Source organism: Corapipo altera, unplaced genomic scaffold (assembly GCF_003945725.1).
Source record: "Corapipo altera isolate COAL_440 unplaced genomic scaffold, ASM394572v1 44, whole genome shotgun sequence".
Taxonomy (NCBI): domain Eukaryota; kingdom Metazoa; phylum Chordata; class Aves; order Passeriformes; family Pipridae; genus Corapipo; species Corapipo altera.
The window spans coordinates 6,152,271-6,172,604 of NW_020884880.1; the positions used below are offsets into that span (position 1 = coordinate 6,152,271).

Genomic DNA, 20,334 nt, shown 5'->3' on the forward strand with positions numbered 1-20,334 from the left:
ATGAGTGCCCTGAGTGCCATGGTCCAGTTGACGTAGTGGTGTTTGGTCATGGGTTGGACCCAGTGATCTCCAGAGGTCTTTTCCAACTTAACTGATTCTGAACCGCAGCTGACACGGAAACCCTGGGAGAAATCCCGCTCCATCTCCCTCCGCCGCGGAGCAGGGCTGCCCCATTCGCCCATTCCCCTTTCCCTCGATTCCATGCCCGCGTGCGGGATCATCCCCCACCCCGCCCAGTGACAGTAGTTTATGTGCCATTCCCGAACCTCCCGCCAGCTGGAAGCCTGGCACGGCACGGCCCGGCCGGCCAGGAGAAGAGCAGCGACCGCCATTCCCCCGACCCCCACGGGAGCCAAGGGCAACTCCACCCGCAGCCAGTCGGGACAGACTGGGCGGGATGGGCCGGGCCCGGCACCGCCCCCGCCGCCCCGCGGCTGCGCACACGCCCGATCCGGGGCTCAGCGCCGGCTGCAGCGTCGCTCTGGGAGCCTCCGGTCCTGCCGTGCCCGGCCCGGCAGCGGAGCCCGCGCCGCAGGTGGGGAGGGACGGGGCCGAAAGGGACGGGAAGGGCTCTCCCGGCGCGGGGCCGCGGCTGCGGGGCGCTGGCGGAGCTGCGCCGGGCGGGGGTCGCCGCGGCCTCCCGTGGGCCTCGGCGGGGCCTGGGCAGGCCCGCGGCGGGGCGAGGGGTGCCTGGCCCGGCCTGGCCTGACCTGGCCCTGCCCCGGAGCAGCTCCCGCGTCGAGACCCCCCCGGGAGGGCGGGCGCCGGAGGCAGCCCGGCAGCGACCGAGCTCGGCGGGCCCTGTCCCAGCCTGCCGGCCGTAAACTTCGCCATGTTTGCGAGAGCAGCTGGCGGTGACGGGCGAGAAAACACCGAAATCCCGAATTCTTGACTCCCGTGTTTTGGCAGCGCCAGCCTTAACTGGCCAGGCAGTGCTCGAGAGGTGGGGTTGTCGAGGGGTCATGAAAGGCAGCGCTGGTCGTGCCCACCAAGTCACTGCCTTACCTTGCTGCGTGCTCTGCTCTGGAGGAGTTTGTGATGTTCATGATTAAGGCACAGCTGATGGGGGAGGAGATGGTCGCGATTTGAAATCTTTTGATGTATTGAAAAAGAAGTAGGTTTGTAATCTCAAGTTTATGTATTTGCATATAAAGCGTAAGAACGCCACCCTAACCCGCTGGAGAAGTATAACAACTCAGTTTGATTGTATAATGTTTCACTGAGTTTATAAACAAAAAGTGTCCTCCCTCCCACCTCCCCGAGTCTTGCATGTAGCACAGGATGTGGTGGTTCTGTGTGTCTGCAACACTGTTTGGGTTTTGTCTATATACTATGGTCTTGCAGTGCTGTAGCAATCTGAAGGGTGCAGTCTTAAACAAAACCACTTATCAAAACATTTTTAATTTACCAAACTGTTTTTAACAGGCTGTGAATTTAAGGAAACTCCAAGCAGACTGAAGTGTAACATCAATTACAAGGGAGAAACTGGATCAAAGCCCAGCTGTTAAGGAAGTTGGGTTCCTGGCTTTGGTGACAGTATGGAGGCTGTCACATACGAAGATGTTATATTCTCAGAGTTACTACTCTTCAGCATATAAGTGCTGGATAAAAGAACAACATGTTCTTGATTATTAGTAAGCTGTAATATGGTTTAGGCTTAGTTGGGGGGGGGAAGCATGTTGGAGAATCAAATTTTGTTTGAAGATGGTTCTCTGTTTCCTTATTTGTGAACTGAGACATGTCCCAAGTCTCTGGCACCAGTAAATTGTAACTATTGAAGCTCAGGTAGAGTTGGCATTGAAGGATGCATCTGCATCAGTATTTTAATTCAAATAAAGGATTTGCTCTTGAAAGGAATTCCTGGTTACCAATGCGTGCTGCACTTTGGTTCATGTCACAGTGTGATCAGGGAGTGCTTGAACTCTTCCTTTTGGAAGAAGCTAAAACTAGAAGATGCAGTCCAGTTGCCAGTGGGTGTTGTCAGTCTAGACAATGGAGTGAACACACAAAAACAGATGCAGTGTTGATTTTGGATGCTCAGTGACTGTTTCTTTTAAAGAGTTGCTGCTTGGTCTGTGTTGTTAATGTAGGCATAGCCTGGGCCTAGTGTTAGTAGAGCATCTAAGTTGGGTGTAGTTGTAGCACCACAGCACCAGGGATTGATCCATAAGCTTTCAGGCCTGTAGCTGTGACAGCTATTGCCTAAGCTGCAAGACTCAAGTTTCGTAGCATGAAGGCTGTGGGTCAGCTGCAAGGAGAACAGTAAACAGAACCCCTTGTGGAATAATTGTCAACAGCCTTCTCAGGATTTTTTTTTTTTCAACAGCCTGGTAGTTTTAATTTTCAGTTCAACAATTTCTATTATTGAATGGCTCTCAAACTTAGAATGCCTTAAAAAGTAGCAGCACAAGGGTTAGTACTTTGCCTTCTTGTGAGGGTTTAATGACCTCGATGGAAAAAAAAAATCCTACTTGTTTGCTGGAGCAGGAACTGGGACTTGTTGGCATTTGTTGACTTACTTTCCTGCTCCCATGTTCACCTATCCTTTGTGGCAATATAATGAATTAATGTTGTGTTTGTGTTACAATCAACACATTTGAGGTTTGTTCTGTCTTGAGTGGTTGGCTTAAAATATTCTGACTTGTTTTGCTCTCTTAATCTTACTCTTAGGGCTTCCTTTCAGTGAACCAGCATGGTAATTGCTAGATGCTGCTTTAAAAATGCCACTTAATGGGAAAAAAAATGGAGTTTTGCATGTTCTCCTTAAATCATGCTGTTCCCCTAGACAGTGATGAATTGAGTGACTGGTGTACCTATGTGTTAAGTAACTAAAATGGCTTATGGGGATAAGCTGATTGCCACTGCTGTACAGATTTATTTTTTTTTAACTTTGAGTTTGCTTTCCACCTGTTGCAAATTGGGAAGATTTCTGTTTGCCTCAGTTTATTACAGACTTTAGATCCAACTGTTCTGTGTTTCAAAGTGTTCCAGTGTTATGGCTGAAAAGCTGCAGTAATGAGAAAAAAGTTAAAATTTGTGTAGGTAACAAAAATGCTTTTGTGAGTAATGCTTTTTTTTTTTTTTATAAGTCTTTATAAATGCTACTTGGCAGCAACTATGTAAAACTCACTCCCATTTTTAACTTGACTTTCTTGTGAATTAGTCCTCTTTTGAGTTAAAAGGACTCATCAATTTAAGCACCTGGATATCTATTTCTAGCTTGGAAACTAATAGCTGATTCCATGTTATCAAAACAAGTCCAGCCTAAAAAACTTGTTAGAATTGGGTCTGTAGTGTGTGTAGAATTAACTAAAAATTGCAAACTTGCTTTCTAGAGGCCAGTGTTGATTTTATTTTTTCTTTTATACAAAGGTTGATGTGTTCTGTTAAAGTAAGTACAGTAACAATCCTTTGAAAAGCCCTGCTAGACTGTTGCAACTTTTGCCAGCGATTGTACCCTTCGAACTTTAAAGCCTCTCATAGATCCCCTTTCAACCTGTGCATATTGGAGGATCTGAACAAAACTCCCAGTTAGTTCAGGTTCTTTACAACTTGACAGGGCCGTGGTGCTTTGCAGGTCTTAAGGGATCTGAACAAAGGAGACCTGGAGTCTTGTCAGACTGTGACCACAGACTAACTGTTACATGGTGCAGGGGAATTAAATACAAGCCGTGTTTGAATCATTGTCCCTGAAAACTTTCTTCTGACTTTTATTTTAGACATGGGAAAATCACTTTCTCACCTGCCTATGCATACATGCAAGGAAGATGGCTATGATGGAAACTCAGTGTCTGATAACGTGAGGAATGGTTTAGTTCACTCGGAAGTGCACAATGAGGACAGCAGATGTGGAGATGTGTCACAGTTTCCCTATGTGGAATTTACAGGAAGAGACAGTGTCACCTGCCCAACTTGCCAGGGAACAGGAAGAATTCCACGAGGTAAGTTTTCTTTGTTATTCTTTTAATTTCTTCTTTAACTTCAAGTTTGCTTCATAACCATGTGCAGTTATAAGTGTAATAATTCATAACAAATAGCCCTTCTACTCAAGTTTTTTCATCTTTTTGGCTTTTTAGCACTAAGTATTTTGTTACAATTACACTACATAAATGGAAAAAATTGGGTGAGTTTTGGCTGTTCAGTGTTGGGTTTTCACTTGTCTGTACAGTGCTACTGTTTCTTTCTTCTCAGCTTTAGAGTTGAAAATATATAGGATCTTTGGCTGCCAAGGGAAAGAATAGGCTGCCTAGCATTAGTCTTCATACCTAACTGGGGTTTTTTTCACTTTGCCCTCATATTTTGTTTTTTCCTTTTGATATGAAGCTGTTTTGTTACACTTCTCTCCTGTATGATAAGCCACCTAAATAGCTATTTAGGAAGCGATATGTGAAAGGAGAATTCATAATATCTGAAAGTGGGCAGAAGGAGAGTGACAAACACAGCAGGCCAAGGGACAGACTTCTGCTTCAGCTGCAAGATCTTCCCTTTGATGGGGGGGGAGAACTGATGAGATAATTTAGTGTTTGGATCTGCTTTTGCCAGACCTCTTATCCAAAACAGATTATTGGGTCTAAAAGCCCTTGGAACTGATTTTGACCAACATCTCAGGAAAACTGAGTGATGTCTGTGCTGTGTCCTTCTACGTGTGCCTCAGTGAGATTAGGTTATGATATAGTTCAAAAATACTTGTGTCTCACATATGTATGAGTGGCAGGGGGCACAGTTAAACAGTTGTAAATATAAGAGATTTGTGTTTTAGCTGTTAAACTTCATACTATGATTGGAGTGAATTCAGCAAATTTGAAGGGTGGAAAAGCTATGAAACTAAAAATTATATTAACCAAAAGGCTATAGAGAAGGAAGTTTGTTCTGTTAGCTTGCTAACTTGAAATACTAGATAATAGCAAGTTTTACTCAAAACCATGCTAACTAAAATGCAGAAATAACAGGATTCCTGTGTTCTGAAGCTTATTTCTTTGACTGTGAGATCTGTAAATGTAATACTTAAATGTGAGTTAATTATTTTTTTGAAGTAATTATTTTGCAGTAACTATTAAATCATTCATGTTGTCCATACATTCTAATGAAATAATGTGATTAAAGCTAGAACTTTAAATTAACTGTTAGAACTAAGAGCATTGTCTTTTTAATTATTCCTTAGTATTTTGAGAAGAAGAAAATAATGTTTGGAGGTTTTTTGAGGGAATAGGGTATAAATTAAGTGTTCACAGAATGACTACATGACTCTTAAGTCTATAATACATGATTATGGCTAGACTATAATAAATACATGAAATTATGCTTTGTAACTTGGAAAGCTTTAGCTTTTTCAGTATGTTATGGTATGAAAGCAGGACTGTGCTGTTGTGTTCAAAGGTTGAAGATGCTTAATTGAAGCAGAGATGAAAATTTGTTTTAAACTGGTAGAAGTTTTTTAGAAGGTTGATTTTTTTACATGTTAATACCTTCTTGGTTAGCATGTTTTGCCTAGCTTAGTGATTCAGCATGGAATTACTTCCAAGTGCTTAATTAGATAAGTGATGATTTGGTCAAATTCTGCATTTGGCTTAAAAAGTGTAAATATGACTTGGCCTTGAGGCCTCTGTTCTCATACAGACAAATCTCAGTTCCACAGCAAAGAGCAAAAGCTATATAGGCAGGTGTGGTCCATGTGTTTTCAACAACTCATCTGTGCCTGTGTTCTTTACTTCTACTGTTAAGATATTCCCTTTTTAAACGTGCTGTCTAGTGACATAACTTGTTGTTTGGAGAAATTCCAGTAGATATTTACTTTTACTTACAGGGTGCTGCAGCCCAGCAGCACCATGATAAATGGTTTTATATACCAGTGATTTCCAGAATGCAGTGTGTGTATAACTTGTGTTGCCAAGGCCATCCGTATTGTTACATGGTAGTTTCAGTTTGGGTTTGTTGTTCCTTGGGGTTTTTTTTAAACAAACCTGACTTCTGCTTTTCAGAAGAGTACATGAAGAATGCCTTCTGTATCAGTTCTTACTGCCCAAGCTTCTGAATGTTTTGTCCTGTGACTTTATATGGTCTGGCACAGAGAGCTCAAAGCTGTTCTATCTCTGTTTTCCTCCAGGAAGTGGTGCCAGAGGCAAGCTGCCTCCAGTGCATGCGTGCAGCACAGAGGTGGAATTTATTGGTGTTTTGGTCTTTGCAGACTTGGTGTTTTTTCCTCTCAATGTTGTGTAATCCATGCTCTATTTTAGAAAATGACAGAAGCTGCGGTAGTATTTGACTTGATTATCTGGAATTTAAATGTTTATCATCAGTGTTTATTCTTTGGTGCCATTAAGTCACAATGAGCACTCAGGTAAAACTGCAACAATACTTATTCTTTGCTTAAATTCTTAAAGGGTGTTTTTATTTTCAGGGCAGGAAAATCAGCTGGTAGCATTGATTCCATACAGTGATCAGAGACTGAGGCCAAGAAGAACGTAAGTTAATGGTTACTTGTCATACATGGATCTACAGTTAATTATTCTCTTCTAGTTAAAATTCAAGAATTTAAAGGAGATAGTGATAAGAATCAAGCTGAGATCACTGGAATGTTCTCTTGCGTTCTGTACTGAAAGAACCCTTATCGTGAGTTATGTCACTCTTAACCTCTAACTTCAGGAGAGTTATTTATTAACAGGTGTGCATAGTTCCATCACAGTATGTCTTAGCTAAGTACAAAGCTAAGTAATACTGTATGACCTATTCATATAGATATTTATCTGTGTGTTTACAGTAATGATGCAAGTATTTATCAATCTCTGTGGTATCTTAATTGACCTAAGCAGATGCATTTTCACTTTTAAAGTCTGAGTTGTGATTGCTTCTTTGAGCCACTACTACTAAATAAGTCACCTAAAATTAATTTGTAAAGTTCTGATTTTTGCAAGTAGCAAAGTCAACAAATTCATCATTCTGATACAGTATGTTTATTTTTTTCGTAGGATCTACTTAAAGGTTTCATTACAATGCTCAGGGCTTCTTGCTCTGACACATTTTGGGTTTTGTTTTTTAGTTTTGTTTTTGTTTGTTTGTTTTGTTTTCTGTAATGTTTGGATAATGTTTGATGTTTCTGTAGTAAACAGAAATGATCACCAGGAAAAAAAAATACAGTAACTTCACATAATATATTCTGATCGTACACCTGATGTAACATTAGTACAAATTTGAAATGTATTACTGTAGTGTTCTAATTTTGACAAAGTTGGAGCTACAGAAGAGTCTTTTATTTGTGTGTGGGGTTTTTTATTATCTCACACACACACACACACACCCCCCCACACACAATTAGGTTAATTGTGAACTTCCTGCTCCTTGTCTGGAGTCTAACACTTTCCCTGAAAGTTGGGATTCTCTGTCATAAGAGCTTTATTTTGCTTTCTGGGTGTGTTGTGCAACACTCCTGCAGAATGACAGAAGTTGTGCTATAAATGAATGTTAAGAGGAAGTGCTTTTGTTTCAAAACACAAAAATATTTACCTCTTCCATTTTTCTCTATAAGTTACAAATGTTGGAATAACTGTGTGGTTTGAAATGTGATTTCTGATGTATAAACAAGAGTAACAGCTGTTTTGATACATAGATGTGAAGTGCAGCATAGCTATTTTTTCCCTTTTAGAAGCTATTGGAAGCTAGAAATAGACTGAATTACTTGTATTGACTAGTCCTGCTACTTATCACTTACAGAAAGTAGCATGCCACTGTTGTTTAACGTGCTTTTGACTCTGAAATGTGCTCTTTTTTTCTCCAGAAAGCTCTACGTGACTGCTTCTGTAACTGTATGCTTACTGCTTTCTGGGTTGGCTGTATTTTTCTTGTTTCCTCGCTCAATTGACGTTCAGTACGTTGGTGTGAAGTCAGTGTATGTCACTTACGAACAGGGTAGACGTATAATATATCTAAATATTACGGTAAGTCTGACTGTCTCTTTGGATATTTGTACTGAATAACGCATCAAGAGATAGTGCTGTGATAGTTTATTATAGGTAGAAGTTCTGGTCTAGCTGACAAACTTAGTCAGTGCCTTAAGAAATAGAAGCAGCTAAAATGACCAGTTGGAAAAATGTAACTGTGTCTGCTGTGGCTCGTTCCTGTATCTACAGCTAATAGAACTGGAATTACAAGCTAACACTGGGACTTTTTTTTTTTTCATGGGAACAGTGATTTTGGAGTTTCCTGCATTATTTTTGGAATATAAGTGAAAGGTAATGTGTCTATGTAGGAATGCTATTTGATACTACCCTTGTATTATGCATTTGTCAAAATTGGGGCTGAGGAAAAATGATTTCTTATTCACCTTATAACTTAAAGGAGTTCTTTCTGCATGGTTCTTGAATTCTTGGTAATGCACTCAATACAGGGTTGCCTAAAGACTTTTGGTAGAGTTCTTCATTTTAAATAAAGCAAAGCTGCCTTGGGAGAAAAGGGTCCTCTGATAGCTAAATTTCCTGGAAGGAATAATTGAGGATAGGAAGAAATTCAGTATTTGCAGTAGGGGGTTGTCACCAGGGAAGTTGTGAAGAAGTCTGTACTGCTCAATATATTCACTGAACAAATCCTGGGAAAGGAGTTCAGTGATGGTCCATTACTTCACTCCTCCCCGCAATCCTAGCAAGCAAGAAAATTTACTTGCATAATTTCAGGTGTTACTGTCTCATGCACTAGTTTCAAAATGCTTTCTCATGAAGATACACAGAATGGATTATCTGTTAATGTTTTGTGTTTGTTTTTTTCAGAACACACTAAATATAACGAATAACAACTATTACTCTGTTGAAGTGGCAAATATCACAGCCCAAGTTCAGTTTTCAAAAACAGTTATTGGCAAAGCACGTTTAAACAATATCACCAACATTGGTCCTCTGGATATGAAACAGGTAAGTAGTATAGGCTTTCAAAGTTGAATACATGTTAATCTTCATATATAGATCTACTCATTTGTGTTTTCATTACTTTCTTTTTTAGATTGATTATATGGTGCCCACGGTCATACAAGATGAAATGAGCTACATGTTGTAAGTATATTCACCTCTAAATATCACATGGGTTTTATTAAAAATTGCAATGGTATTAAAAGCAACTTTTTCCAAAGTTAGCATAAATCTGTTTGCAGAGATGTTGTTGCATTTTCTTAAAGTTTAATAGAACTGAAGAACAGTTCAACCACAGTTGTTTCAATAATTTCATATAGTGGCTTCCTGTACCTGGCACTTAGCCCTTTAAATTGTTTCTCTCCAAATGATATAGGCCTTGGCAATAGCTGCTTTGGAGGGTGAAGGTGCAGGTGGGTTCCCCTAACAAGTTCTCTAGTAACTTTCCTACAACTTTCTCTGCAGGAGAAGAAAATTTGTATTTAATACTATACAAATTAAAGACTAATTTGTATTTCTTTTCTTCAGATCATGTGTATACAATAGTAAGTGGTATTTACAGCCTGCCCTTTGTGTGGTTTTATTCATAGCTTCTGAAAGTTCATTTGTCCAACAGACTGTTAGCTCATTGTGTCTTGGTAAAAAAGCTAAATGTTAGTTCTCTTACACTGAAATGCAGATTGAAAAGAAAGAGTTAACTATTGAGACTTCAGGTCCGTATGCAGTTCCAGTGGATGACAGCCCCTTCGGAGTGGGGGAGAACCTTCTAGTTTTGCAGTGTTGGAATAAATTGAAATAGGTATGAAATAGCAAGAGGGGCACAAATTCTAAATAAATGGAAAGTGTTGAACTTCTGTCACCTTTCAAAAGCATGTAAGGTAGCTTAATGTAAACACTGAATCCTGTGAATCTGCTCACTCTTTGGATGTATGAGGAATAAATAAACTTCATAGCCTTCATAGAAGTCATGCTAATACCTACCTAGTTGTGCTTTTGGTGCAGTAATACATTAAAACTTTCATGGTCAGTACTGTGGCCTTAACTTCAGTAATGCTGTTGAGAGTCTGTTCCTAACATTAGATGCAACTTTCCCCTGCAAGCTGATGGCTAGCCTTAGAAAAACCTGCATGGCTTTGGATGTGTAAAAAGATATAGACGGGCAGAAGCTGTCTGTAGCCTGAACTGACTGGCTTTCAGACTCTTCTGCTTGACATTTGGAACCTTGGCAACAGTAGTGTGGTACAATGATGCACTCACTGGTCCAGCTTGGAGGTAAGTTGTACAGTAGAAACAGTGAAGCTGTATTGCATCAGTGCCAGCAGGCTGTAAGGTGAACTTGCCCTCCTTCAGGACTGTTTGTGAATGTTGCTAGAAGAGCAGACTAATAGGTCATTTGTACATGTGTGAGAATATTTGTTACTTCAACACAGTGACACTAAGCATGGACTATGCTTAATGAAGAGACCCATGACTCTAGAAGTTTGTGTCAGTTAAGTTCTTGTACAGGCTGTTAGAGCAAGGTCCTAGTGAGTAGCACTCACTAACTTTGCTGTCATGTGTTTGAAATGTACTAAAAAGAACATGAGCCACATTCAAAATTATAGCTGTTCATTTTCTCCATATTTACTATATGTTACACAGTTGTTATTAGTTGACCACTCTGAGCTGTTGACAGTTATTGTTGATGAGTTTCTGCTCCTTCACTTTATTGTGAGTCTGGAAACCTGGGTTTGCTGTATGGAGCAACCCTGGAGACAGCAAGTGAGCTTCCTTTGTTTGAATACCTAGCCAAGATAGCTTCAGCTTGTCTTATTGGGGTTTTGTATTTGTTTCTGTGTTTGGGATTTTTCTCCACACAAAAATACGAAGGCCCTGGGCTTATCTTTCTAATACAGATAGTGTTGTGGGTTATAGCATTGGGGGATTTTACAGTGGATCACATTTCAGTGTTTCCCCAGCTAGTTAATTTAGGTCTTGCTTTAGTCATAGCTCCCAGGTTTGGATCCCAGGGAGTGTGTGTGCTGTTAAGTCAGCTTAGGTTGAATACCAGAGATTCTCAATGACATGAAGTGTCTGCATTCAGCCAACCTTCATGATGAAATCAACATCATACAGGGCATTTCCACATTTGTTTTAGAGAGCTGGCTCAATGTGGAGTTCACCTTCAATGTAGTTTCCTAGCTACAGTTTTGTGCTGTGTAGTGTTTGTTGGTATTTTTTTTTATTTGGTTGGTTTGTGGTTTGTTTTTTAAAGCAGATTAATTTTCATCTAATCTTGACTTAAAAAAACCCCAGCATGTTGGTGTTGCCCCTCTCTGCTTGTCAGCCAGTATGTACTGTTGTATGTGAACTGGCTTTATATTGTGTTGCAGGTTGTCTGTATGTTGGATTAGAAAAGTACATTAACTGAGGATATCTGGCATTACGGTCTAACTAAATTCTGATTTAAGCCTAGCAGGGAAAACAAAATCAAAATGTTTGACATTGGTACAGATGTAAAACAGCTTTTAATACCAAACTGTTTGATTTGTATTTTCTTACAATTTGGATCACCTTTGTTCATTCACTGTTTAATAGTATACTGTATGTTTGTTGGTGCAAGGGGAAAGAATGACCATGGCGTTGACCACCGAAATGTTGTGGTGGCTGCCATGCAATCTTACTGCACTGATCACATGGTTTTTATTCTAGAGCTGATAGATTTGTGCCCAAGAGCAAATGATTTAAGAAGTGGGGATTAAAAATATGCACTTACATGGTGCTTTGTATAACTGGTACGTAGGCGCGTGTCAGAAAACATCACTCTGAAAAGGTTTTCTTGCAAGAGAACAATAACCTTGACTTCAGAATCTCTGTATATTGGTTAAAGGTTACTTTGCATAATGTAGAGGTGGATGAGTGCAAAAAATAAAAGGGACTTTCCTAAGTTGTTGGTATGTGTTGAGCAAGAATAGCAGTGCCTTCAGGATGTCTGAGGGGGTTTTTTAATAGGAATGCTGACTACATGAAAAAATGCTAAAGTTGGCATAACATTGATCTTTTCTTGTAAAGTTTCTATATATAGATTCCACGTGAAGTGGAGTTGCAGCAAATTATTTCTGTATCCCTTCATACTGAAAGTCTTTGTCAGTGGCAAAGTGATATCAACAGGCTTTAATGTAGTGGTTTAGGTTAACTTTTTTAGCTTCTGAAAGATGGGAGTGAACGGTTTCTTAGGACAGTTCTGTTGGCAGGCATTATATGTAAGCAAACACACGTTTAGATTGTTCCTGTGAAAGCAAGACTGTGTATATAAAATAGATCTAGGTGACCATACAGTAACTGCTGGTGACTTAGAGCAAATGATTTTATTGCCATTGCTACCAACTCTGTAGTCTCTGTCAGAATTTTCAGTTGAAGCCACAAGTCTTGCTTTTTAGATAATTACCTGGAAAGGTTTGATGCAAATCCAATAATTGTTTTTCTTTTTTTGCAGTGACTTCTGTACTTTACCATCTATCAAAGTACATAACATAGTGGTGATGATGCAGTAAGTATGGCAAACTTCCTATTTGTTGGAAAAAAATTTTAGAAGCTGTGTAATTGTTATCAAAATATTACTCAAAAATATTTAATCCTGGAGTCTTTGCATCATAGATAAAATGAAATCAACGTGCTTTCTAGTTCTTGAAACTGAACCAGGCCTTTTGACAGGTTCTGGTGGTGTAAAGATGCTCAAATAAACATAACTGTCACTGTATCTGCTCTGCAGTTGGGCTGTACCTATGGAGCTGCTAATGTCTCAAAGACTTTAAAATGACTTTGTGTATCAGCCACTGTTCAGAACTTGCTGAGAACTTTGTGATCTTGAAGGAGTTACAGGCTTTAGTACTCTGTCAGAGATTGCTTTTTGTGACATTGCATAAATTTCAGCATGGTGGGTTGTAGGGGTCTGTGTTTAGGCTAGACATACAATGACTTGTCTAATCACTTGCTTTCTCATCACTAAAAAAGATATTATGAGCAAACCTCAGCTTTAACATCTTCAGAAAAAAAAGTGTGTACTCAGGGAACCAGATGTCTTGTATGGAGAAAATCTATAGTGGTAAATTACTAATGTTTTTAAATTTATTTATAATATGTTTTGTTCCAAAACTTTCTCCTTAAAAACACTAGTAGTATAACAGCACAGTTTTAGAATAGGAAACTCAAAATCTGTTCTGTTTTGTCTTTTTAAGAGTGACAGTGACAACCTCGTACTTTGGCCACTCTGAGCAAACATCCCAGGAGAGATACCAGTATGTGGACTGTGGAGGAAACACGACCTATCAGCTGGGCCAGTCAGAATATTTAAATGTACTTCAACCTCCACAGTAGAAGCACCTGCTGGCTGGTCTGGAATGACTGCTGTCGGTGCTTGCAGAGTTCCTTTGGATAGGACTGGTACTACATGAAGGGGAGAGTACGTGCAGTGTACAGCATAGCAAACGTGGTGACCTGTTCGCTTTAGATACAAGGAGGGAAGAGGTGCAAAATGTATATAGGCACACTTGTTAAGTGTTGTGTTTTTCCCTTCTGTTTGCTTTCTGTTACTGTAAGCACCTCTGTCAAGTTGTGTGGTGGGAGGGAGAGGGGGAATGAATATTGGATTCTTGAGCAGAACTGGGACCTTTCCTTACAGTGTGGTACATCATCTTAGAGTAACTGTGTTTATGTCTGTGTTTAGGTGAAATGTGTCACTAATGAGCATTTTAAAAAAAATTATAAATTTTAAGATTATACTTCAGTTCTTGATATTTGACTGTTGAAAAAGGCAGTATTACTACTTAACAAGATTACTTTAAAGTATCTGGGTGTGAAACTTCTATTAGTAACCCAGTGACAATAGTTCTTTATTTTAGGATTCTATGTTTTTGTTTGCTGTACATGATTAGAGGTGACATGCAGTCTGTGAAAGCCAGGAAAGCTCTCTTGGATGACACTACACTTGAGTATGCAACTTCTAGAATCATTCTTATTCCCTCCTGCTACCTCTGGGATGTTATAAGGAGAATGTACATTGTTAAATTTAAAGTTGGGTTTAAAACTAAACAAAAAACAACCCCCAGAACAATTACTGACAAAGGAAAAATTCAAGACTGTAGAAAATTAATAAGTAGAGGCTTTACCAGTGTGTTTTATAGTAAACTTTTGAGAATAGCTATGAAAATCAATATTGTGCAGTTGGAACTAGATGGGAAACTTTAAGCACAGGTTTGGAGAACTTCATGTAAATTTTCATGATTTTTATTGTTTTAATTTACTGTGTATTTAAGCTACTTCTAAGTGTTAATATGTTTGGTTGTACTTATTTCTTGCACAGGCTCAGTAAGCAAATGCAGTAGTTACTGTCTCTCCAGAGCACTCACAGTTCACATCAAAGTTAAGTAAGGGAAAATGCAGCAATCCTTTCTGTAAGGTAAATGCTGATGTAATTGCAAGACTAACTCACAGCAGTAAATAGCATAGTTTGCACGGTGAGAATTTCCAGGGTTCTTATCAATTTGGTGATTATAAATTTTGGGTCCAAAGTTGCTTGACTCCTTAGGGCCGACTGTTCTAAGGGTTGGGTGCAAAATGTTTTAATTAACTAGATCACAATTGATTTATTTCTGAATTAGATAAGATGCATATATAAGAAGGTACTGTTGAGACTGTTGCATTTTAATGAATGATATTTTTTTTTTAAATAGATATTGTGGTTTTTGTCCTGCCCTTCTGCTGGAAATAAGTTACACAAAATGAATTAGCAATAAACACTATGGAAAAAAGCTGCTGGGTAACTTCTTGCCCCTAACAATCTCTGACGCTCCAGTACTTCAGTCAAGATAGATGTCTACATTACTCTTTTCTTTACTGGCCTCTCTTAGATGGACCTAAGGGGATGGATGGGGAAAAGAATATCAGTGATGTAAGACTTACTTAGGAGGCATTACTTAACCGTACAAAATCCCTCCAAAACAAAACCAAAAAAAACCCTTCTTTGTTTGAAATGCTATGAGCACTTACTCTGACAGTCTCTGAAAACTTTTGGATCCTGAACTGTCAGTTTCATACAGTTTTTGATAAGATGATGATGTCAGGTTTTGGCTTTAGAGAGTTTCTGGAATTGGAGTAGTCAATTTGGATGACTTCCTGTAATTATATTCTGAAAATTATTCTGGAATTTTGGCCCTTGAAAGTAAACATTCTTTATTACAGCTTGCAGTCATGAGGGAAACTAGTTCACAGTTGCCTAGTCTTTCTAGGGTATAGATGAGGTTCAGTCCTGTGGCTGCTTAAATGTGTGGGTAAACTTGTCTGAAAGGAGATAACTGAAAACCAGGATAGTGGAGAGCTGGCTAAAAGCAGAGGGGTTAACTTTTCGATGTTACCTGTTGTAGGAAGATTTGCTTATGTTGGAGAGCAGGGAGAGAATTCTGATTTAAATCATGTCAGATCTGAAGTCAGCCAGCAAGTGACGCAGACGTTTTCTTCCAGGCCTAAGTATTTGGACCTAGAGCTTTGGTTTTGTTTGTTTGGGGGTTGTTATTTGTTTGGGTTTTTTGAAAGAGAAAAGAAGAAAGCAGCTCTAGGCAGATATTTACATTGATTTAAAATATTTTTTTTCTTCCAAGGGTGAAAGGTAGTCTAAAATAACTGGAATAGCACAATGACAAAATTATTTGATGACAGTAGTGGACGCTGCTTTCGAACAAGCACGGCAAGAGGAGGTTACACTTTATGCAGTGCTGAGACTCAAACTGACTTTTGAAATTTTGGCAGACATGCTGAGCAAAATACGTACTTAAATCTGTAGATCTTAACCTTACATGTAGTGCTTGGTATTGGTTAATTCAAATTAAGGAATTGAGTGGAGTTATTCTTTTTGTGTACCTGTCAGAGGGGGAAAGGTACAACTCAATTTCTGTCCTCCAGGATATCTAATGGATATAAACTTTAACACCATCAATTCATGGTAGACTTACTGAATGATGAAGAGTTCTCACCTAAAAAATAAAGTGTGGGTTAAAGGTCCTGTTGAATTCTCAAATTAAGTCAGTATGAGAGAAGTAATAGTAACAGTAACAGGCTTAAGGGTTCTGCAGGTGTTAGTATCTCCTTGCATAACTGTCACCATATTACTAACCAAACAAGGCAAGTATTCTAATTTATCTACTAATTTTAATACAACACCTCATCAGATAAGCAAGTAAATATCTGTGTGAATACTTAGACTAGATTTATGTGGCTGACCTTGGAAACATGCTAAGAGAGCAAGGGAACTCTATTAACTTGTATAACTTTTTAAACAAGGTATCAGAATAGATCCAAGTGACAGACCTGTCATTTTTCACATTTATTTTATCTTGATTTTAAAATAAAAAAAGGCAAGCCTTTCAGTTCACTATAAATAAGTACAAATTCTCTCCAGAAAGGGAGCTTGAAGAATTGTGGTTTTTTTCCTGACTTGTCTTCATATGTGTAAGATAGATAGATTCTGAAGGATTTCTTCTGAAGTGATTCATATTTCACTTGTAATTTCCCCATAACCTTCTAATACTATAAAATACCTTTATACTGGCATCATAGTATGTTTATTTCTAGTAGAGTTGTTTTCACTTGAATTCTTTGTAGCAATTCCTGTACCAAAACCTGCTGCACTTTAAAATGGAAACTCTGTTAGTTATGCCTTATAACAGTGGTCCAGGTGTTGCACTGTAGTGGCACTATTGAAAATCAGCTTAATGTATTCTGTATAGAATAACTGTAAAATTTCAAAATCATAACTTAAGTATGGAACACCTAAATGCATAAAAATGTTGGCTATTTGGCATTGGAGAGCAAAATTATTGTACATTTTAAATATGTTGCTTTAAAAATAAATAAATGAATTGATGAAGCTACCAAACCGTCAAAGATCCAACACTCAAATGTCTTTTTGGAGAGATTTAAAGAGAAGTGCTCTTACTAAAAGATGTAGTACCTGACACTCACTCTTGAATTCCTGGTGTGGGGAAAGACCTGTAGAAGCTCATTCATCATTTCTTTGATCATCTTGATATTTAGGGGATAGTTGCTTAGTTCTTAATCTTTCATGAAGACAAGCATAAGTATCTTTTTTCTGTGTGCTATAGCTTTGAAATTCTTAATGCACTTCTGATGTGTGCATGACCTTGATTTTAACATTGTAGTGTTTATATTTTGCAGTCTGATGTTGGCAGACTTAAGTACACGCCTTAGTTGACTTTGCTTCAAATTGTCCTTGAAGTTCTGCAAGTGAATATATTTTTCATTGTAGTACATTGCAAACATGCTTGGGGTTTTTAGTGTGTGGTGTATAAAGGGAACCATTTAAGCACCAAATCTCTTAAATGCTTGGATTGAACTGTTAGGGTCTTTAACCTTCTGACTGAAGTGTTGTGCCCTCATGGTGCTTGGAGTAGTATGAGAGAAGCTTCTAGATTCAGAAAAAGCAAAAAAAGAAATACTGTTATCTCTTATTCAGCACTTAAGGCTTCCTTGTTTTTTGCGGGTGTGGTAGTTGTGGTTTTGTTTTTCTTCCCATCCCTCCCACCCCCCAAATTTGTAGCAGAACATCTGTATGTTCCTAGACAGCACCTTCTGAAATGAGTGACCTGTTTCAGAGTTGGGCAGCGGCATGAAGTGGAATGTCAGTTGAACTGGACTTTAAATGTTACGAGATTATTAAGACTAATGGTGGTACCTCTAAGAACTATTTTTTTTACTTGTCTGTCTAACAAAAAACCACAACCCTAGCAATGCTTCCTGGCTTACTATTACTTCTGAAAGGGAGGGATAAATACTGCAAGTGCAACCAACATACTTCAGTAATGGACTACTTGCAACCAGGAAAATATTTGGTTTGTGATGACCCTGATCATGCAAAACAGTTTAGATTTTTTTATTTTGGCCTTGGGAGGGAGGAATAAAACCTAACCAAAACATGTTGGAAACAATAATTTGGCTATGGGAAACACTCAGTGTTTGTTCCACTTGAGAAGTCACCTTCCTATTTTATCTTTAGCTGGGGAGTTCTGGTCTTTACCAGAGGGCTAGTTTTGGGTAATTCTGCTGCCCTACAACTTTTGCCATGTAAGCCTGATTCTCCACTGGTTTGGGAGGCCTGTTGTCCAGGAATCTGCATGGAACCTGAATGCTTGGCAGTGTAGTGAGAGACTGTCCTGATCCTCAGACTGTCCTCTTCCACCAACCATCACAAGGGTCCTACAGCATGGATGTGTATGTCTCCTGGGAAGTGAAACTGCTTTTGCTTTGCTTGGGCAGGGTTGTTTAGTGCCAGACATGTGAGTGTATTATGGTGCCTGAATATTTTGGATCTGTCAGTGATTTAGTTCTTTTGTTTTGTTTAAGGAAGCAAATTTAACTACTGTTAACATCCACTGTACAGAGTATGCATATAATAGCTTAAGATATGTATAGAAATACTAATGAGTGATAACTATTTTTGTAACTTAAGATGTTCTTGTAACTGTGTAGCAAACAATCTATCCACTTAAAGCATGATAAACACTCTAGAAGTAAAAGGGTATTTTGGAATGACTTGTAGGACACATACTGTCTTAATGTAAGTTAACTGGGACAAGGAATCTTGTTATTTAGAGGTTCAAATTCTGGAGTTAACTTCATTATGAATATATGTTTCTAGATGGGATTGTTTGACTCAAAGAATGATATTAAATTTTCTATTTAAAAAGCTTGGATCATGTATCTCCTTTTTCTTTTTTTAACTGACTTAATATTTTTTTTTCTCCTTCTCCCTGTCTCCCACAAGTTTTCCTCCCATCTGACCATATTTTCTCACTAGTTTTCATGTATTTTCAATGGTATGACTTCAATTTTTGTAACTATTGGCATTCCATGATGTGAAAACTTTGCAATCTACTTTTTTTTGATACTATGTTTTATTGTGTTAAGTCTGTAATAAACTGAAGTATCTGAAAGCTGAACACCATATGTGAATGAATTAGTGTTGTCTGACTGAGCTACCGAAGTGGCTGAGTTCAAACCTGGGCTGCTGTGGTGGGTTGACCCCTGCCACCCAGTGAGCCCCCACCCTACTGCTCATACACTCTTCCCCCCAGTGGTGGAGAGAAATAGAACAAAAACGAGAAAACTCTCAGGTCAGGATAAAGACAGTTTAATAGGAGAAGCAAAGCTATGTGCACAGGCAAAGCGAAAAAAGGAATTTATTTCCTGCCAGCAGGCAGGTGTTTACAACAGGAAGACAAACACCATAACTCTGAATGGCCTCTCTTTCTCCTTACCCTGAGCTTTTATGGCTGAGCACGATGCCATGTGGAATAGCCTGTTGGTCAGTTAGAGGCATCTGTCCTGTCTGTGTTCCTTCTCAGCTCTTGACCATCCTCAGCCTAGTCCCTGAAGGTTTGGACAGAGTGAAGGGTGGGGAGGAAGAGGAGGCAATGAAAAATTAAACCTCTGTGCTGTATGAGCACCATTCAGCATTAGTCAAACCACTGGTGTGTTATCAGCACTGTTTTAGCCACAAACCCAAAGCACAGAGCTTGGGGGGGGGGGGGAGCTGTGAAGAAAATTAACTCCATCTCAGCCAGACCCAGTTACAGCTATTTGGAAAGTTATATTAGGCATTGGTTATCACCTAAAATCTTTAATCTTTAAAAACTGGGCAAAAAAGAACATGCTTTGGAACATTCATAATATTCAAATGTTATAAATATTCTTACACAGACATTTTGGAAAACCTTAGGGAATCTTTTAAGGTTTCTCCTGGAGAAACCTGTTGTAGTTTCATGACTGCTGCATCAGATTTCTGGTCTGGATAACTAAATGAGGGTCTTAGTATGTAGAGAGATTTTTGTGTTTCGTTTCAACCAGTGGATCTCTTTACAAAGACTAATTTTTTAAAAACTAAGTTTCTATGGGAAAATAATTTCAGTCATGCTTGCTGTTTTCTTTTCCATACGGTCCTTTTTCCTTCCCAGAGTTGTCATAATCATTATGACTGTCCAAGCCCTGTATTGAACATTATAAAATTGGAGAACAGTAACCTCTAAGCAGTAATTTGCTATGTATAGATAAATGCTTGAAGAGATGTGAAGAACTGTTTCTGTCTTGTTCTACCTACGTGGAGATGGTAGGTAGACAGAATTATATCTTTAGCAGTGATCAAATATCTTTATTTGATCCAAATACTTCAGACTACATGATTTGGATTCCTCTCGTGTTTTTTTTTTTTTCCCCCATTCAGAGTGGGTAGGGGAGTACAAAAGTGAAATCCTACCTGACAAATTTCAAACACTGCCTTGTCTGTCTGGAGAGTATAAGGAGCATTAAAATGGCACTGGCAAATGAGAATAGATAAACCAATGTTAATTTGGACAAATACAAAGACCCAGAAATTGTTATTCTAAAACACCCAATG

General features: G+C 38.9%; 1 protein-coding gene across 1 annotated transcript; it reads left to right on the plus strand.

The window, feature by feature from the left end:
- The first annotated feature begins 449 nt into the window (after nt 1–449).
- TMEM106B (transmembrane protein 106B) lies at nt 450–18,880 on the plus strand. The gene is made up of 8 exons (XM_027639166.1): nt 450–535; nt 3,720–3,941; nt 6,398–6,461; nt 7,772–7,931; nt 8,757–8,897; nt 8,986–9,035; nt 12,367–12,420; nt 13,109–18,880. Exons 2-8 carry the CDS (start codon nt 3,722–3,724, stop codon nt 13,245–13,247), a joined length of 828 nt encoding a protein of 275 aa, XP_027494967.1. The 5' UTR covers nt 450–535; nt 3,720–3,721; the 3' UTR covers nt 13,248–18,880.
- The last annotated feature ends 1,454 nt before the right edge of the window (nt 18,881–20,334 follow it).